The 22,205-nt window shown below is 31.3% G+C and overlaps 1 protein-coding gene across 1 annotated transcript in view; it reads left to right on the top strand.

Moving 5' to 3' along the window:
• LOC134726180 (uncharacterized) overlaps positions 1-22,205 on the top strand; it is a 68,870-nt gene that overhangs the window by 7,080 nt on the left and 39,585 nt on the right. The window contains exons 5-24 of the mRNA XM_063590615.1: positions 1,229-1,435; positions 3,286-3,465; positions 4,190-4,396; positions 4,984-5,121; positions 5,435-5,572; positions 5,899-6,042; positions 6,708-6,842; positions 7,058-7,168; positions 7,348-7,453; positions 7,900-7,949; positions 10,273-10,568; positions 11,226-11,313; positions 11,630-11,697; positions 13,720-13,756; positions 15,528-15,625; positions 16,336-16,467; positions 16,821-16,966; positions 17,620-17,755; positions 18,045-18,194; positions 18,900-18,999. Of these exons, the coding sequence (XP_063446685.1) occupies positions 1,229-1,435; positions 3,286-3,465; positions 4,190-4,396; positions 4,984-5,121; positions 5,435-5,572; positions 5,899-6,042; positions 6,708-6,842; positions 7,058-7,168; positions 7,348-7,453; positions 7,900-7,949; positions 10,273-10,568; positions 11,226-11,313; positions 11,630-11,697; positions 13,720-13,756; positions 15,528-15,625; positions 16,336-16,467; positions 16,821-16,966; positions 17,620-17,755; positions 18,045-18,194; positions 18,900-18,999 (2,667 nt within the window). The remainder of the gene's footprint in view (positions 1-1,228; positions 1,436-3,285; positions 3,466-4,189; positions 4,397-4,983; positions 5,122-5,434; positions 5,573-5,898; positions 6,043-6,707; positions 6,843-7,057; positions 7,169-7,347; positions 7,454-7,899; positions 7,950-10,272; positions 10,569-11,225; positions 11,314-11,629; positions 11,698-13,719; positions 13,757-15,527; positions 15,626-16,335; positions 16,468-16,820; positions 16,967-17,619; positions 17,756-18,044; positions 18,195-18,899; positions 19,000-22,205) is intronic.

Below are 22,205 nucleotides of genomic sequence, written 5' to 3'. Positions count from 1 at the left end.
AATGAACATTGTCTACTTTGAAATCATTCGGCCATTTTTGTTTGAAAATCGGTAGCGTTACCAGGTGGAAACCGTAATATATTTGCTATATAAAATGACGAAAAATCGCAAAAAAGCAAGATTGAAAACACAAATTAGGATGCAAGAAGATATTGTTATGATTTTGTCTTACATACGGAAACACCTTGTAGGTTGAATTTTAAAGTTAAAATATTTTGTAACTTACCTGCTTTCTTAAGTTTTCGGCTAAATTCTTTCAAAAACATGATGATTTCAACCTCTCAATTTCGTTAAAAGTCATATTTTAAGCATTTTCCCTCAGAAAAAACCCTAACATTTTTGAAAATATCCGCGAAAGGATGTTGTCAACGACATCTTAATTTTAAAAATCCACAACTGAAAGGACTGGATTATTCGGATTTTTCGGAAATTTGTCTATCATGATATAATTTATATTTTCAATCTTAAACTAAGTGACGTAATTCAATCAAAAGGGTCAAAGTCACGTGGTGCAAATCATATGAATACAGTACCTTTGAGTTTGCCATATGTTGTCAAGCCGAACGGTTAGTGTTAGAAATATACAATATGTTGAAAAAACGTAATGTTTCTAAACCAATATTTCAATGCCTTTTCTCCGCTCCATATGACATTTATTTACTTTGAAACTAAATTTTCTAAAAATTCGTTTGTTAATCTTTTATTTGATGTGAGAACAAGTTTAACATTCTGATATTCTCAAGATAAGACCTCTTAAGAGGAACCTATAAATAAGAGTTGTTGATACTCAAAGGGGAATCAAACTGAATTATATACGGAAGAATATTTTAACTGTTACAGTATTTTTTTTTCAAGATATTGTGTCTGTGTATTTTTTAACCGAGTATGTTATTGGATTCATTTGTCTACACATTACATGATTTTCAAGCAACGTCTTGAACTTTGGTGTTTATAAGTCATTCCAAACAAATCTTCCAATTTAAGATATTTTATTAAATACTTGAAATTTCTGACAACTAATCAAAACTGATCTTTATTTGTTTTTTATTTGTAGAATTTGTCATGATTTCTTCGATATTTTCTAAATTCACAAGTGATTAAGAACTTGGCATATAATGTAGTTATTGTCTACACAATTGTATAATGTTGAAGGCTTACATTAATTTAGTTTATTCATATTAATTTACTGTTATATCACAAAACTCATATTAATGTTTTTTACTTACAGGATGTTGGAAAGGTACATGGGGAATAAATTGTACAAATTCTTGTCCTGCTAACTGTATAGACCATCACTGTTACCCTGGTAATGGTTCTTGTATTTGGGGATGTGATTCCCGCAACTGTCTCCATGACAAGTGTGATACAAACACAGGTGTTTGCAGCGATGGATGTAAAGCTGGACATGTTGGACAGAACTGTAATAATGAGTTTTGTGAGTAATGTATCCCTATAACAGAAAAAAAAACCGTAGAATCTTAGATTTGAATTAACATTATCTGATACATTATAAATTGTACAATTCTGTGGCTTTTGTTAAATTTAATGAAGAAACATATGTCGATGTTAATTACAATAATATTGAATTTGAGTCTAGAACAAGGGTACAATCAAAATCACGTGATGGATATACCCACACCGGAAGTAACAGTAGAGCAGACCGCTTTAAAGGTAAGTAGTCGTATTTACTTGTTTATATCAATAAAATTTAATAAATAGGGTAGTGCATCGAATGTCGGATACTATCTACTTTTGAAATACACAATTATCCTTGCTTGAAATGCGTGCAGTTAATGCTAACACTTCGACACAGTTCCAAAATTTCACCAGATAACTGTGTCGAAGTGTTTGCAATAACTGCACGCTTTCTAGCAAAAACAATTGTGTATTTTAAAACTACATACTATCCGACATTTGGTGTGCCAACTTATTAATCAAAATTTAATTGATATGAACAAGAAAATGCAACTACTAACCTTTCAAGCGGCGAGTCGACTGTAACTTCCGGTGTGTGTATATCCATCACGTGATTTTGATTGTACCCCTTGTAGAAGATATCATGCACACTTCGACTTGTTTCTCAATTTGTAAACGTCCGTTTACGGGACGTATTATTGTATATCGTTGTCATTCCGTACGTCAGTCATCAACATGTCGGACAATAACTTAAAAAAGTTAAACCTGATAAATGTTCCTGCACCTTTAAATATCTATAAATGCTTGATTGTACGTGACTGAGTTAATCCATTTATAAAAAAGAGATTTTCCAGTTTGCGGACAATATTTTCAAAATGTTTTATGTAGTATTAATGGAACTTTGGATCCTCAATGCTCTTGAACTTTGTACTTGTTGGGTTTTACAACTATTTAATTTAATGTGAGCGTCACCGATGAACCTTTTAAAGTAGAGGAAACGCGCGTCTGGCGTATTAAATTATTATCCTCAGGCTGGTACCTTTGAAAACTATTTGAATACTTGTGTATATCTAATGAAAAGTAAGCTTTCTTTTTAAATTTTCTAATGTGACACCGAAGAGTTATACTTTGAACCTTATTATATGATAGCAAGATCGAACTAAAACCAACCACATTAATACTGTTACAAACGGAATAATATAGAAAGGAACATAACAACATTATGTATTTATGAAACATTTATGAACTTATTAATTACTATATATAACAGTTTACATAATCGACTAAGCGAAATTTGAAAATAAACACAAGAATTAAAATAATATTATAATTCCTGATGTATTTTGAAAGTACTAAAGTACTATCTAGATTAAGTCAAAAGTAGTTTACCGGTGTCCATATCTCATCAATCGATAAGAAAGAGCCAAACAAGGTCAAAAATAGAAACTATGAGAATCACATGAACTCAAAAAGAAGCTTGATCAGTACAGTAGACATGGCCAGCGTCTCCTGCTATGTATGTACAGGCACTTGTCTCAAAAAATTTCCTATAAACCTTAATATAACACAAGGTACTTAACTAATTTTTTTGAAAAATGACACCCAATCCCGAAATCCCGTTATTTATTTTATTTCTCGGTTGTCAAACCTACTTAAACTTAATATGCCGTAAATCTAAATTGATTTATCTACACAATGGTATATGACACGACTATCATTGTTGTGTGTAAGCATGTAACTGTTAAACAAATAAAAACGACTATAAAATTAAGGACAATCAAACAATACTAAATATGATAATGTCTATGAAATAAAAAAGTTGAAATAAAGCTCAATAATTAGCAATCCTTTTTAACATACATTCAACAGATAATATTGCTTCTAATGGGACGGCGACTGAAAATCCCCAGAGCATAAGTCACCCAGCTTATCTTTCCATTGATGGGAAACGGACGGGTAGCTGTTCAATGTTATCTGGACCCAACTCATATCTACAGATTGACATGGGGTTTACGAGTATCATAACCATGATTTATCTGACTTTAAATGGTGAGTGACAGTTGTTTCCTCAAATGTATGATTTACTTGGGAAATTACATGTAATGCATTTTAGAATTTATGGAAAAAGGCAAGAATAAAAATAATTAAACATAGAAATAAATAGACCACAAAACAAAAGACAAAAAACAGAAATATTTAGTAACCCAACACCATGAACATCCGTGTTTGTGAGGGATCAACAGTTCGTACTAATGGCACACGTTGTTAAACTGTTATTTCAACTCGTCAGTGACACATATATGCGGTGGTAATGTAACTTACTATGAGTAATCTCCCAATTAAGAGATGTTACCAAATTTAACAATCGTTACATGTGAAATAAATGTTCTTGTTGATATTGTTTTAATTAACGTAATTTTTTACTGCAAGTTTATAACTTTAAAAGTTTACAAATCATTCAAAAGGTTTGAACTGAAATGGGAAATATATTGCTATCAATTCTATATATCTAGGTCCTTTTCGGTCAGATTGCTTTTCAACTGTTTTGATTTCTATGTATCTTTGGCTTTACAATATATTTGTTTTTAGTGATTCTGGTGAACATGATGAAGATAAAATATAATATGTAATATAAATTTGTATCCAAAACTTTTTTCCACTAAATGACTGTATTTGTTACATATGTCATTAGTGGTCTAGTGAATTACATGGTCAAATCTATTTGATATTTGAAAACAAAACCGGATTGTCATGATATGTGTTGTATTTATAGATACAGGGTCTGCACCATTAACCGTTGATACCCATTCAGTTTATTGTACAAACACAAGTGACGACTGGAAAGAGTCAATAGTATTATACCATGGTGAACGTCCAACGAAAGATATTCACGTATCTGCTGTATGCAGATATGTTATATATGTACCGCATTCAATAAGTGGAATTTCGGAAGTCGATTTGTGTGAAATAGAAATTGGTGGTAGGTACTTGTAAAATATCTATGAGTTGTAGGAAATTTCGACTGTTCAAAAGTTGAGCAGAGATTAAATACTTCGTGAAGATTACACTATCAAAAACAGAGCTTACATTTTGCTTGATAAAAAAATCATAGTGTTACTAATTTCATGAGATCGTTAAAAATAATAAAACTCATAGGCTTTTGATCGTGTCAAAAAATTTAAAACAGCTATAATCACAGCTATTATGATTGAATACACAATCAAAACTTCCAACAGCCAAAAAGTCTCTAGTGTGAGGGAGGGGTATGATTATATTCTGAAAATACCTGAGTCAAGTTATTTCTACATATATTCATATTTCGCGCCATTATAAAATCATGTTGAAGGTACAAACAAAACATTCAAGATTAAAACCGAAAACAGGTTAAATGGTATCTACTCAGCTTAGTTCTTGATAAGTTTATACCTACATGTAATTTTATTCAGTAGTTCAAAGCATTCTTTGTTGTTATCATTTTATAAATTTGTTAGATCAGAGAATTGTTTATATCTTATAATTACTGAAATTCTCATTATCATTTAATTCTGTTTCAAATTCCATATGCAGGTTGTCCTTTTGGAAAATATGGAGTAAACTGTGAAATGAACTGTTCAGAAAACTGCATATTAGGATCTTGTAATTTAGTTAATGGAAATTGCACACATGGTTGTGTTGATGGCTGGTTTGGTGAAAGGTGCAACGAACGTAAGAATATTTTATGAATCATTCAATACATATTTTAGCCAAGCAACTATTTTTTGTAGAAATCTTGTAATTATTTATTTAACTATAAATAAAATAAGTGATATACAAAATGTACCGACAACATTTTAAAAATAGAAAATGGTAAATGGGTTTGATGATAACAACAGCATAATGTAACTTGCCAAAAAAAGTCGTTTATATTCAAAGAACACACTTCATTGTTAATTTTTCGATAATATGAAAGCAGACTTAATATATATTTAGTCAGTTAACGAGTAATTTGTGTATCAATCAGTAACTAATTTTGTTTCAGCCTGTTATACAGGTTTTTATGGAAATCAATGTATGCACACATGTTCACAGCACTGTTTCTTGCCTCCTTGTCACCATGTGACGGGGCAATGTAGTGGAGGATGCACACACGGGTGGACAGCTGAAGACTGCTTTAAAGGTAGGTCTGTCATCTAAAAGTGTGGTGCGACTAACACGCGTGTCTGAATTCAAAACTTAAGACCAATTCGAAACCAAATTTTTAAAAGAAAACAACAAATATAAATTGTAAAACACTACATTAAACTTACATTTTTATTCAATATTATGTATATCACCTCGAGAGGACACGTTTGTCATTTGTGTTCACTATTTAACGAAAACAAATGCCTTTAATAAACTTAACAAGATTTAACTTTTAGTTTCATCATATCCATCATGATCATCAACATCTACATCATCAATTATAATTCCGAATAATTTAGAAATTAAGCATTGACATTTCAGAATGCAGTCCTGGTTATTTTGGTAGAAATTGCTCGGAGTCATGTGATGGGTGCTTATCGAACACGTGTGACCGTTTTGACGGCTTTTGCAATGTCAAGGACAAATGTAAAGCAGGGTACATAAACTACCCTAAATGTAATCAATGTATGTATTTTAAAATAAGTCTTCTGTTTCAAAAAAAACTTAAAGTTTTTTAAGTATTTGATGGGATGTTAAAGATAATTGTATTTTTTTTATAACTGCCTATCTCGTTCTTTTTATACGAACGTTTGAGATATATTTAGATTGGAAGGTTTTGGAATATATGAACTGATATCAATATGTATCACCGACGTAATGGGGATAAATGTTTTTCCTCGACAGTTTTATCTGCTCAGCAATTTGCAGTTTGAATGTTTCGATCAACATTCATCAAGGTTTCAATTCCGTATAACAAAACGTAGGATGCGATGATATCTGAATGTTTAAGCAAAAAAGTGCTGTGCGAGCAAATGTTGAACATATAAATATTTACTGCTATCTAAGATATGCGTTTTAACTAAGAAAAATCCCAGATTGGACTTTACAATGGATGTTAATTAGTTCGTTAATTACTTATTTAGTTTATCAATTACTACAGCTAGTAATACCTCTGTTTTTGTACTTTTCTGTAATTTTGACATTTTTATTTATACATGATATATTCCTATGAAATATTTTAGCTCTTATATTATCCACTTCTAATAAAATATTCAAAATTTTAACCCCAAAATCAATCTAACGATGGATACATCTATATCAATATCTGATTGCGTGATTATACATTCCAGCTTGTGCTTACTGGTTCTATGGTGAAAACTGTTCAAATAAGTGCAACTGTCTATCCGAGCCTTGTAATAAATCTACTGGAATGTGTCATGGTGGGAAATGTGACAGAGGATGGTCTGGTGAATCTTGTAATAAAGGTTGGTAAAACACAGTGTACAAACTTCTTTACAGTGAATAGTGAGCGGTTTTGTGTTTTCACAACTTCATAGATACTGAGACACTAGTAAGGTTACTTTAATTGGTTTGATTTATTCAAAATCAAAATATGGGTTTAATATAACAATTTCTTTTTACATGTACATATTCCGTTTTGCGTATTATAAACATATTTTTCTTTTTCTGTTTATTTAAGAATGCAGCGAAGGATATTTTGGCTACAATTGTATTGGTTACTGCAACAACTGCTTAAATACATCCTGTGAAATATATGGAGGGAATTGCACACACGGAAGCAAGCAAACAGGTAATATTAGAATGATATTTGAAAATTGATATATACGTATTTATCGTTAAATTGATTATTTGTAAAGTATAAGTACACATCAGCATTATTATTAGCATTGGAATTGGGTTTGAAAGTTAGTTTCCAAACTAAATCCTGACAAAACATCATTCGTTACTAACATGATGTTATATTTATAGAATTTCAGTCTATAGAAGAACCAGGACCTGTTACACTTATTATAGGAGGAATTTGTGCTGCAATATTCATGGTGTTTCTTGCAATCATTTTGTTTATCGTTTACAGGTATTTATTTGTTGCAGTATATTTCATTTAAGGATGATATTCTCATTATTGATAGACCATTTATTTATTTCATTAAGGGTTCACAGAAACATGGGAGCACACACTTTTTTTCGCCGCAGCATCTCGAAAAATTCGTACTCTTCCAATTCATACACTTCCTTTTATTACTCGTACATACTATTATTATCATTTTATGTGAATATCATACATATAATAATAACATTTAATGATATTTCCTAAAAATAAAAGGTCTGACACGCGTTTTGTCTATGTTAGTTGTGCTGTGCTTTAGCTTAAAAACACAAAATTCTAAAAAGTTAAACTTTTCATATGGATAAAACAATCTTTGAGGTTCGAATGATTCTTAAATTTGTGAACTTTGAATTAACAGAAAATTACTACCTCATTTTTATCAATGGATTTAAATGTTCTTTATTGTATTACAGGCGGTTTTCTAGATCGCAAAAACACAGAAACCATCACAGCATGGAAGAGGGTGAGAATCTGTTCAATCTTTTTATGTTTATTTCTTTCTTCGATACTAAATACTTATGGGTTTAACGTTTACTTGTTTTACTATTAAAATAAATGAGATAGAAAAAGGTAAAATCACAAAAATACTGAACTCAGAGGAAAATCAATACGTAGAATAGTTTCTAATACTCAATGATTTAAGAAAAACTGTTTTTCATTAAAATTGTGTAAAAACAATTGTTATTATTCTACCGATTACACGATGTCAATCGTCAGTTGTCAAACATCAATTTTTATCAATGCAGTAGAAATCTATAACTTTTGCAATAATTGAAAAATAACAAAAAACAAACAAAAAACGCGTCATAAGAAACTGTCATTTATATGTAATTGGATATTGAGCAACTGCACTTGAAAGGACCAAACCTTAGGGACCATTCAAACTACAATGTTAAGCTGACGAGTGGCAAATGCGAAGCTGTTGAAAAGTAAAAAAAACAAGTGTACAAAACACATAAAAAACGTAAGACTGTGCAACACTTGATTTTGGTACTATAATGTTGATATGTTTAATTGATTTTTTCTGGTGAGGCATTGGCTCATTTCCCTATTCGGTATAACTACATGGGTTAATGTTTTCATAAATTTGTGTTACAAAAACCCTCAGGCTGACATACTAATTAACCAGCTATGCACTACTTTATCAATTGAGTTTTCTAAAACTATGTGCACTGTTTCTATTATCAGTCCAAATATGTCAATGTCTACATGTTCATGGCATCTCAAAAGACTTTTTTTCATAGAGGTATCATATTTATTAAAATGAAATGTTTGTAAAGCTTGAAAGTTCTTAGTATTTTTGCAATTTCAGGAGCAAAATAATGTATCTTTCAAGACATTTGCCTTTTCAGGAAATTCCCATTTTGTCAAAAAGCCTTTGATATAAAATGTATACTTTAGATAATTTTAATCCGAACGTTGTTAGAAGAAATCTGGTTACCTAACATTTCTTCATAGAAGACACGTGCATGTTAATCCAATTGATCTTGGACATTGGACACGTTCATGTTATTTTGGATTATCAATTTAACAAATTGTATTTTATAGGTTTCAAGTTCTTCTATTCAAACACTTTTCTTTGCTCACGGTAAAATATTTATATTATCATGATATAGAATTCCTCAATTTTACATTAAACTTTGCACCCTTGTAACATGCATATATCTTAAATATTTCGAAATGTATATTACTCGCGTTTACTGATAAACAAATATGTGTGTGTCTTTCAAATCCGCATTTGTCAAAATTAAAACAAGGTTACAATACCCAAACGAAGATGTCAGTAAATGAAGTAAACACATATCCGATATGCCTATTGTATAACATGAAGAGTTAGATTGATCCTTTTTAATACAAACCCCTAAAAATCTTGAAAGGCAATATTTTCGTGTAGCTGCAGTTAAGTACAATGTATATTTTGTTTTATCAACAATGCAAGGAAATAAGTACTTTTGAATCTGTGACTGCTTACAGTAGATGTATGTTTTTTAAAGGAATGAATGAAAATGAAAAAAAAGCACATATTCACCATTTCCTTTCTCAATTTTATTCATGTTATAAATTTATTAAAAAAATATGAAATGAAATGAAATTTGCAGTAGGGTATAAATGAATTTGCAAAGAAACTAAAGAAAGAATTGAACCTAAGAATATTTTTTTTTTTTTTTTTTACATCATTCCACTAATTTAGTGAATGCGGCGACGTTAAAGACAATTACAATACCTGAAAAAACATTATATGTTTAAACGCATTTTTAAAGGAATGTATTGGTGTATAAATTTGACCAATTCACTCACAAACAAATAAAAATTGTAAATTGTATATTTATGTATTGTATATTCAATAGGCCTGGCGCATAAATGTATTTGCTGGTTAACGCAAACATATGTACTCATTGACATTGGCTATCTGATAAAACGCAAATTGCAAAAACTCTTATTATCCTTCAAACTAATGTTTTTGTGTTTACTATTTATTTAACGATTAACGTGCAGTGAAAATAAATTTTCTTGACACCGGTGTTATTAATGCCGCCTTTTTGTTAACATTGGTTGCGAAAAGAAGTTCAGTCAACGTCGTCTATCGAAAAATAACCAACGTCAAGATCAAGTACCGGAAGTCCTCTCGACCAATCATATCAACGTATTATTAATTATGATGCAAATCATATCAGAATTATAAAGGAATATTATTAGCATGAAGTTTTAAAGATTTGTTTTCATTTATTTATTGAAGAATTGTCTCCCTAAACAAATATCGAGCTACATTGTTTCTCAATTTTCAGACAAAAAGACTCGATCAGCTTTAACTGATCAAAGTGCAATGTATGAAAACGTGACAGGCGACTTTGCAAGTTCAGAAAATATACAACTTTCGTTTGAAGAAAAACATGATAGAAAAATCCGAACATGTGGTATAAGTTCTAATGATCTACCAGATGAAGAGGAAGAGGGGAATGTCAATGTATATGGCAATGTTATGTCAGAAGATGATATGTGTCAGCACAAAATTCAAATTGAGAACCTGTCTAATGTGATACATGAAAAGCGTAAAGATAATGGCTTTGAAAAGGAATATCGGGTTGGTAGAACAAATGTTCTCTAGTAAAATTAGAGACACCATAACTATAAAAAATCAAATGCACGTTTTGGACAAATTTGTACACAACATGTTTATATATCTTGATACATGTACATGTGGATACACATATCGACACATTTCAGTCAACTTTCTTTGACATTTTCAATACCTAGCTCAACATTTGTATAGATATATCTGGCTACTAACATTTTAAAGATATATCACAGAGCTTCTAGGAAAAATGCCATTGCATACCCACACGGATTTTTGGTTTAAACCTATCTGGTCAACCTTGTTCTAATTCAACATATCATAACGATTTTTTCTTCTTCAGCGGAGCCTTCTGAAACTTCCACGAATGTATAATTAAAGGAAAAAAGGTTGTTTACTGCTGTTCAAAAGTCATAAATCGACTGTGAGAAAAGAGATCTTGGTTAAAAATTTAAATCCAGAGGAACATATCAACTAAGTGGAAAACAACGGAACAATGCAAATGCAACATTCATAGAAACAGATTATTAGACAACAACTCACTTACCGATTATTTAATTGAATCGATGTTAAACTGTACACTATGATTAAAATGTACAAAATTAGATAAGTATGCATAGATCAATTGTGATTCCTTCATATATCGCAGTATTTTATGTTTTACAGATGTTCCCAAAAGGTCTAATTCATACTCATGTTGAGGGATCAAAAGAAGAAAATAAAGCTAAAAATCGATTTTTGACGACATGGCCATGTAAGTGGAAAATATTTTTACAATGATTTATATAGGAAAGGATCCTACTTCAATTGGAAGTGGTGTATCATATCGGTCCGTAGTTTTAAAAAACCCAAATACATTGGGAAACGAAGACTTTAGATAGGTTAACGGTTCACTTTTGACATATTCACTCTTTTTGGATAAACATGCCAAATATAACTATAGATTATTAATTTTGTTTTATATTTCTAATTGAAATAAAATTGTTCCTACCATTTACAAAATATATATTTATTTTATGCTAGTAAAAAACATCGTATCAATATAACAATAAATCATAATTTCATTTTAGATGACCACTCCAGAGTAGTTTTGAAAGGAGATACAAAATATGATTATATAAATGCAAACTACATCGACGTAAGCTACTAAGATTACCTAAGTCGTATTTGGCACAACTTTTTGGAATATTGGGTTTTCAATGCTCTTCAACTTTGTACTGGTTTAGCTTTGTAAATATTTTGATATGAACGTAACTGATGAGTCTACTGTAGACGAGACGCGCGTCTGGCGTACTAAATTATGATCTTGGAACTATTACTATTTATATCTTTACATGCAGATTTAATAGCATAATTTGCATTATTTTTAATTATTGTTTTTCATCGTTTAACTACATGTAGCCTTCATGTAACTGCGATTAGTTTGAAATGCATTTTTGTTATTCAATGTTTACACATTTTGCATTTTGTTTCATCTCACTGTTTTTGATAAATACCACCTTTGATACTGTAAGTATTTAGTATGACCATACTTCTGTCTTCGGACTACATGTACTATGAACATCAAATTTATTTATTTTATAAAAGCATTTCTAATCTCTTTGTACTCCTCACAACATTTTGTTTTTTTAATTTCTTAGGTCATAGTTTCTGATTTTGTTTTACATCTCATTCTCACTCTCCCTCTTTCTATTAATTTCGTACTCACTTCGGTGCTGACATGAATATCAATTGTGTGGTAATTTTTTATAAATTTCCTGTTTACAAAAGTATAATTTTTTTCTAAAAACTAAGGATTTTCTTTTTCTCGGCATGAATTACCTTAGCCGTATTTGGAACAAAGTTTTGGAATTTTGGGTCCTCCATGGTGTTCAACTTTTTACTTGTTTGGCTTAACAACTACTAGTATCTTGATCTGAGCGTCACTGATGAGTCTTATGTAGACGAAACGCGCGTCTGGCGTATTAATTGATAAGCCTGGTACCTTTGATAACTATCGTTAATGTGGTTGTTTTTCTTGTTTTATATATAGATTAGGCCTTTAGTTTCCTCGTTTATGTGCCCTTTGTAATTAACTGTTCGGTGTGAGCGAGGACTCTGTGTTGTTGGTCGTACGCTGAAGTATGACGGTTTACATCTTACAAATTTTGAGTTTGATGGAGAGTTGTCTCATTGGCACTCATTTCAAATCCCCTTAAACCTTTATAATCAAAACGGTATAGGGGAATGTGTCAGAAAGACAAAAAGTAGACAACAGCCTAGTCTTAGCAATTGATCTCCAATACAGCAATTAAATCCCGCACCCGGAGTTTAACTGGCCACTAAACAAAAAAAGTAAACTAGTTCAGTGAAATATTGTTGATTATTATACCTTACATATATTACAACCAATCCTATTGGATAACAACTTATCACGTGACATGGAATAATTCGGTTAATTTTCAATTTAATTGCAAGGGAGGACTAATAACCCTTAAAATTTACACCAGCGGTGAATAACCCTATTATTCACCGTTGAATAACCTTTTTAGTGTCTAGATTTACACTCGAGTTACCTCCCATGAAAAGGACGTCACAGACGAAAATAAATAAAATGGTAACGTTCACGTTACACTGACAGCCCATCGAGAGATGAGGAAATAAGGCTTTGGAAATGAATAGAGTGCCAGCAGCCGACGATCTCTCTTATAAACGGTCCTTTCAGGGCTATTAATATTTTACAAAAAGATTCTACCTTTGTTGTACATCCGAGAAATTCTTGAACACAAACATGACAAATGTATTTTCTTGAGCTATTTTCAAACGTCATCTTGTGTTTGCTATGTAAAAAATATGATAAGTGTTCAAAAAGTCCTTCCACTATTAGTTAGGTATAATAAAACAATTGTGGCCTCTTAGATTCGAAGAATATCCAAAATTGTCAACCCTTAAAAGTTATTTCACTTCGGGCTGTGCCCTCATTGAAATAACCGTATCGTGTTGACAATTTTGGATATTCACCTTTTCAACCGGCCATAATTGTATTATTCATCTTAACATATTTTACGCTCTTTAAGCATATGTATTAAGTTATGAAGCGCTTCCTTTTGTGAATAATAGGTTATGAAGCGTTACTGTCTTGAAGTGAATTGATATCATATTTGAACATTTCAAATTCCAGAGCTATTATAAAGAGAAGGCGTACATTGCTACTCAAGGTTTGTATATTTAAGAACGTAGTGCTTTTATTTGATGGAAAAACATAATACATGGTGTACTTTGGCACAGACTAGTATTAACACAGTTATTTCTTTTACATGCCATCTCACTAGTTATGAATTGACTCAAATAAGTACGTACTAAAAAGTATAGTTATAGTTTTGAATTAAATCAACTGCTATCATGAAATTATTTTGTTTTAGTTTTTGCAATGACTCAAACCGATGTATGCATTCGACTGGCTTCTTTGAAATAAATTTCATGCCTTACTTTTTGTACCCATATTTTATTTCTACGAACATTGCCAAAGTAGGCCGAAGAAAAGAAAGCAAATCAAAAAGAATATAAAATCCTAATGAACGCAGTCAACAAAAGCGTTCGAATCAAAGCAACCAGAAAATCAAATAAAATTCCAAAACAATATTAATCACCGAGAATAATGACAATAGATGAAGTAATCTGTTACATGAGTAAGTACATACTCATACCAATACTAAAACCCTTAAATCCATTCAGAGCGTAGTTTCAAAACGAGTTTTAGCAAAAGTATCATAATTCATAGGTTATTGGGGACAGGATTTTTTTTTTATCCCTCCGCCTTTATTTCCAAAATACCCATTTTTTGGTTTTCTATCAATTTCAATATGACCATACATTTAGTATGTTATGAACATTTAAGTAAGGAGCCTGTTATTCAGTGGTTGCGTTTGCTTATGTGTTACATATTTGTTTTTCGTTCATTTTTATGTACATAAATAAGGCCGCTAGTTTTCTTGTTTTAATTGTATTACATTGTGGTTTCGAGGCCCTTTAAAACTGAGTTTGCGGTATGGGCTTTGCTCGTTGTTGATTGTCGTACGGTGACCTATAGTTGTTAATTTCTGTGTCATTTTGGTCTCTTGTGGAGAGTCGTCTCAACTTGCATTCATACCACATCTTCATTTCTTTGTAATCAATGAATTTTGTAAAAGACTTAATGACTTTTAAAAAAGGTATCAAAAGTTCACATGAATAATTTTAGCATTTGTCTGTAGATTATGAACATTCATTACTATATAAATAAAGTGTTTTTAACTTTCAATTCTAAGTTTACAAATCGATCCATGGTGATTGATATGGTACTATACACACCCTCTCTATTTAATAAACTCTGTGACCGCCGTGGATAGTAAACTTGGAAATGATAGCAGATAGAATTCTGAAAATACACTTTATTCGTATTATATATATGTTCAAAGTATGCAGAAAAACGCAAACCGAAAGTATTATCTGACTTAAAATTTCGTCCAATGACGGGACAATATCCGAATGCCTTTTTTCTCGTTTTTCTCCCAAAAAAAACTCAGTCTGAATATTCATGTGAATGGATGACAAAGGCGACTATGCACAGAGGACACAGAGGCGTGCTGATTAATTTATTATGGAAAGAAGAGAAGCGACACACAAAAAGAGGTCTTCTCGTTTAAGAGTATAGATACGGAGCAATTTAGGAATTTCATTCTCACCAGTTTCAGATGTCGTTTCGATTGATGCATTCTTATACCGAATTGAGAGTTTCGAGACATCCAGCCAGCGAGTTTAAAAAGGTTTAGATGATGACTTTTATGTATGTTGTTTGATTCTCAATACACAAATAGATAATAACCTAAAAAACTTGTTCATTTATATTGTGCATAAGGTGAATGTTCAAAGAGAAAACAGAAAAGAAATTGAGTGGCAGGTGCAAATGGTCTTCATGGTCTATTGTGCTTGTTTATTTCATGATTTTAGGTCCAAAAAGAAATACAGTGAGAGATTTTTGGCACATGATATGGCAGGAAAATGTTGTAAAAATAGTGATGGTTACCCAATTGGAGGAAGAAGGAAAAGTATATGACATCATTAAATTGTTGAATATTGGAGTTTCTAAATTGAATTCAGAGGATTGAAAGATTGTTTTTCTTTTTTATTTATTTCAAAAAATTTTGAAGCAGCAAAAAAGCAATGTCGTAAAAAGTAAACCGGTTTAAGAATCTGACTATTCTTTCATGATCCGTAAGGACAAACAGTACAATATGAAAGTATTGTCACACAGAAAACTACTGCGTAGCAAACACAAAAATTGCTTAGTAATACATTGTCTGTCAAATTTATTTGTGTTATATTTAACAGATAAGTTGCGTGATGGTCTTATAAAAATTCGAAAACTGTCAACTGTACACCGAAATGTCATTGATAATGAAGTTTGAGAACGATGATTCTTTCCTTTTCAAAATAAATACAAATCGTTGGTTTCAGGGACTAGACAGTATGTTTCTTCGTACTAGATTGAGATATCTAAGTAAAACCAACATGTACATGTATATGTCAGATACCCACAAGCTTTCTTGTCGTTTTTGTAAAAATATGGCTTCGACACATATGCGCATGTGATTTTCAACAACTGAAGACTGGCTATATCTCTAAATGAGGAATATAGTATCGAGCGAATGGTTGTCCAAACGAAATGCGTATACATTTAGTCGTATGTTTTTGACTTATTTTTTTATGAAATAATAAATAACTTCTTTATACAAACTTTCTGACTGTACATTTGCAGAAAAAATGTGACCAGTATTGGCCACAGACAATTAACAAGCCATTGATAGTAGGCAACTTTGTATTGACAATGGAAGTAGAAAAGGAGCACTCTGTATATTTGTACAGAAAGATAAACGTTAAGCACAAATTGGTAATGTACTCTTTGTTTTGATTGATGTCAGTTTAGTAATGCGGATACGCAGGCAATTATCACACTTAGCGTACGTCGATCAGAAACCAGCTTTTATTTATATACGTCTTCACTTCAGCCTTTTAATCATAGTTTATTTAAAAAAAAAACACTTTCTTAGAAAACACGGCCTACGCTAAAGTGTATATAAATTCTTTGATGAGTTTTTGACAACATGCCAAAAAAAAGGAAGCCTTAGCGATAGTTTTTGTCATCATCCGTTAACGTTTGAAGACGTTTATAACATGTATAAGTTGTCTACAAAAAATCAGTGCATTAAACAAGCGTATTAATAATTAGTTTTCTTCCTACAGGAAAAACAAGAACGAAGGGTTCATCATTTTCATTTTATCCAATGGCCTGACCATGGTGTTCCAGACAGTATAAAGCTGGTGGATTTCTATAGAGCAGTCACGAATATTAGCTGTGATCAGCCTGGACCACTTCTCGTACACTGCAGGTTAGTCAAAGCTATTTGAGGACATTGCTGTGTACATAAAATAAAAATGAAATACAATGGACGTACACGATCTGCTACCATATTTAGAATAGCAAATACCATGTCATAAACAGCTAGGCAGAAATTTTGAACTAAGAAACAAAACAGCGAATCCTTAATATCACATTTTTTCTTTCAATAACCTTCCGACAAATCCAACAAGAAAACTTAGCTGAATAATTTGGTGAAAAAGGAACACTACTGCCACTTAATACGCATAATAGGCACTAAAAAAGTTGCAAACTAAAATTGAGAATGGAAATGGGGAATGTGTTAAAGAGACAACAACCCAACCAAATTAAAAAAAAAACAACGGCAGAAGGTCACCAACAGGTCTTCAATGTAGCGAGAAATTCCCGCACCCGGAGGCGTCCTTCAGCTGGCCCCTAAACAAATATACACGTCTAGTTCAGTGATAATGAACGCCATGCTAATTTCCAAATTGTACACAAGAAACTAAAATTAAAATAATACCAGACTAACAACGGCCAGAGGCTCCTGACTTGGGACAGGCGCAAAAAATATGTTATATCGTTGTTTTCCTTGCACTAGTACTATTACCGTAGAAAAGCAAACCAATTTTAATCTTTGAAAATATTTCTGTTTTTTTTTAGTGCAGGCATTGGCAGAACGGGTACATTCATTGCTATAAATTCTTTATACGAGCATGGCAAATCAGTTGGTTATATTGATGTCAAGGAATATGTACAGATTATGCGGAAGAACAGAATGAATATGATTCAAACATTTGTATGTGTAATACGATATTTTATCCTTAGATCTTTAGTGAAAATTTAATTCAATTTAGAAATGAACATTTAAACTTTTCTTCAAAAATACAATTCAATCCTTTAATTCTAACTAAGTCAGCACTTTTGATTTGTGTTTCTGTTTACACAATCTTTGGAATTACTGGAAAGACTATAATATTCAAACCGTTTCTTCACAGGGTTTTACAATAAAAAATTGTTCGTTAAAGTACTAATTTAAGACTGACAGATTAAGTTCTTGTTTTCAAATTCTAGTACTATATTTGTAGGAACAATACGAGGCTGTGTTTGAAACATTACAAGAATTGTTTACCGTGCCAAACACGTCTATTCAAGTAAATGATTTCTGTAGTTACGTTCAAGAACAAGAAAATACAAAAGTCCCGCAAAACCAAAAGACGTATAGATTAGAATTTCAGGTATATACAGTTACAATAACCATAATAGATTATCACAAACAAAATTTAATAAGGGAAAGAAAAACAAAACTAGGAATAAGAATGACAAACATTGAGATATTGACACTAGCAAATTATATTCTGACTGCCTCTCAATGGCTATCGATACTGATTGTTTAAGAATCGTTGTGATTTAACCTAATGTTAATTATAACTTTCAGAATATTTTCTTAGAATTATCGAAAACACTGAACATTTTTCTCAATACAAAAAATAAGAGTGTAAAGTTAATCTCAATGATGCATAACTTTTTTACATATAACCATTAAATATGGAAATGTGTCAATGATAAAAAGAATACAAACATCGATAATTCAGTAGTTTCGGAAAGATGAATTAAATAAGCACGAACACGCAAGGAACATATCGGTATTATGACATTCGGTTAATCAATTGCAATACAATGATACAGAAAAGTTAAAACATTTATGATGGTCAATTTAGTGATGACTCTTTGATATCAGTGCCGTTTTAAGTTTTTCATCATTTAACAGTGCACTATATTAGATATTATACGTTTAAGAGGACATACTAAATAAATGATGGTGAAGAAATTGTTGATTTAAGTAAGATGTATTTATAAGTAAAGTTTACATCATTATACATTTTTGTGTACATATTTATTTTTAAATTTGTCTACGGAAAACACCATTATTGGTTTTGTAGAGGTTGCAAAGTCTTCGTCCATCATATTCTTCGGAACATTTCACATCTTCAATACTTGATGATAACATGTCAAAGAATGCAGTGAATTCTATTTTACCACGTGAGTGTATTGAATATCATGGTTTTTGCTACTCGTTATGTTTATGTATATATTCTGTATTTGTCAATAACCCAGTAGTGCAATTTTATCAGAGATCAATTTGTATAAAGAAAAAAAATATATAAAGTTAATACGGAAGTATATAACCATCATCTCAGGTATTCTAATACATACACATGATAAATGCATGGTCTAAAAAATTGTTTATTGTGGCAAAGCAATTATACTTTGATAATCTAACGCTTATACTTTTACTGCCAATTTCTAAGCTGTGAACATGCTTTATTTTTAGAAATCAAGAACAAATGTACTTCCTTCTGAATATCGTTTCAACAAGCGTGCAGCTGCCAAAAGCGTGCTTTTGTGGTTACAATGGGTTGCAATCTCCTTTGGATAATTTAAGATTGCTTTACATTTACAAAAATCTTCAACACCATAGATACAGTTGTTTATATGTACTGAATTGTAAATATATATTCTGCTTCGTTGCCTCTTCAAAATCATTAAGAAAAAAACGACCACAACAACGAGTAAACATAAAATTGATTCATTGACTTCATTGATTCTTTTCAAATTCAAGTTCTGTTTGAAGCAGTTTGGGAAATCTTCTGCAAATTGGAAAATAATTGTTTAATGTGTTACTTCATGAATTGATCTAAGGTTGCCTTGGTCAAAATAATCGAGCATATAACTACTTATGTTTTCCCCCTCGTTTAGAATGTTTGATTTGTAGATTTTAGATTATAGATTTTGTATAAGTTAAAGAATTAATGAATAGTGTAGGTACAGACATATGATAATATATAATTTTGGCCTGCTAACACTAGTAGCACGATTTCAGTCTGAAACGGTCATTTTGGTCTGATCATATCTTAATTGACTGGATTTACCGCTAGAGGAAAACGTCACGACTTGTCAGATCGTTAAGTTACCCGTTCCGATCGATGGTCTCATTAGGTAAATCAGTCCGTTAAGGCATGTCAAGATAAATCAGACTGAATCTTCTAGCGAGCTGTTTAGATCCGTTACGACTGTGTCAGACCAAAACAGACCATGGATACAAAGTTACGTCAAGATGTTGTCAGACCGTGTCCAGTCGTGTTCAGATTTTAATAATTTGGACACAAAACGAGTTAAACTTTCCCGTTGGTTATCAGGGGTTGCTCCCCTTTTAGGAATAAAAAAAAAAAAAATAGAAAGAAGACGGTTTATGTTAACTGAGAGTCTATCACGTCCCTTTAATCATGTTAATTAAATAAAAACATACTCAATTTGAATTCTTACTTCTTCCTATTTAATAATTTAACATTTTTTGTTATATATTTTAAAAAGTAGCTCAAAGACATACTGCTGCACAAACCGCCGCGAATTAACTAAAAAAATCAACAGATTGCCGAAATAACATTTATTTATTGAATACAAGCACCTGAGCCTTTATATTTTATGGTTAACAAGTGATTGCAATACATGTTTATGCAATTACAGACTGAAGTGGTGAAAAATGTGTCATCTTGACGCAACAGATCATTTTTACACCCTTAATATTAAATAATTACGGATGTCGGCCGTGAACACTTGAAAACGTATGTTTAATTGAATTTAAGATGTAACATTTTTTAATATAATTGTAAATGAATGCATTCTCATTATATAAAAGGGGGATTTAAACCAGAGTTTATATGTACCCAAGTCCTTTTCAAATCATGCATTGATCTTCCAAAAAAAGGATGGGGTCCAATCACAGGAACAATTTTTTAACAACCCAAATTCTTACTTTGCCTTTGAACAAGTTACTGTGCAAGAATGTTGTGTATTAGAAAGTCGATTCATACCTGTATGCACAAATGTAACAAATGTAAACATTTTCCCTTCAACTGTTCAATTTCTTGGCCGGATCAATGATTATTCTCATGTCTGATAGGCATGTTCTACTCACCAATTGTAATTTCCAGTTCAGCTATAAATATTGTACTGCAGTGTCCATCTACCATGTCAACGATTGTATGCAAAATAAATTTGCCATTTGCAGCGCTGACAGACACTGCCGACATGCAGAGGTATTTTAATAAAGAGGATACGGTAACGTTAAATCGTTTACGGGCGTAGAATTATTTTCCGTTTTTAATAAAACTTGTCAGATTTGATTGATTATCGTCGAAAAATTTCCCTAATGGATAGTAATTCAAATTAAACCAGCTTTATTATGCTGTATTCATGTAATATATGTAACCTGGTCTTTAAATGTACTTCAGGTACACTAACGTATAAACATTTTTTTTGATAATTTATCAAACCTATTTCAAATATGTAAATTGAATGATTTCATAAGTCTTTTTCTGCTATATAAATATTCAAACTTTATTTTTTAACGCAGTCTTCTGGAATGTAATAATTTTTTTTATTGAGGCTCTCGAATTATAGACACATTAAAAATAAAGATGAAAAGTCAAACTCATGAGTCTGGCAACAATGAACAGACAATAAACGGAAAACGATAAAAGATATAGTTTTTCCTGCCTCAAATTTTATACTCAAATGCAATTTATATAGCTAACATTAAAAGTTAAATGAGAATGCATTCATTTACAATTATATTAAAAAATGTTACATCTTAAATTCAATTAAACATACGTTTTCAAGTGTTCACGGCCGACATCCGTAATTATTTAATATTAAGGGTGTAAAAATGATCTGTTGCGTCAAGATGACACATTTTTCACCACTTCAGTCTGTAATTGCATAAACATGTATTGCAATCACTTGTTAACCATAAAATATAAAGGCTCAGGTGCTTGTATTCAATAAATAAATGTTATTTCGGCAATCTGTTGATTTTTTTAGTTAATTCGCGGCGGTTTGTGCAGCAGTATGTCTTTGAGCTACTTTTTAAAATATATAACAAAAAATGTTAAATTATTAAATAGGAAGAAGTAAGAATTCAAATTGAGTATGTTTTTATTTAATTAACATGATTAAAGGGACGTGATAGACTCTCAGTTAACATAAACCGTCTTCTTTCTATTTTTTTTTTTTTTATTCCTAAAAGGGGAGCAACCCCTGATAACCAACGGGAAAGTTTAACTCGTTTTGTGTCCAAATTATTAAAATCTGAACACGACTGGACACGGTCTGACAACATCTTGACGTAACTTTGTATCCATGGTCTGTTTTGGTCTGACACAGTCGTAACGGATCTAAACAGCTCG

The sequence above is a fragment of the Mytilus trossulus genome, chromosome 1 (genome assembly GCF_036588685.1).
Source record: "Mytilus trossulus isolate FHL-02 chromosome 1, PNRI_Mtr1.1.1.hap1, whole genome shotgun sequence".
Lineage (NCBI taxonomy): Eukaryota > Metazoa > Mollusca > Bivalvia > Mytilida > Mytilidae > Mytilus > Mytilus trossulus.
Note: the sequence above shows the minus strand (reverse complement) of the source record. Positions and strands in the feature narration are given on the sequence as shown.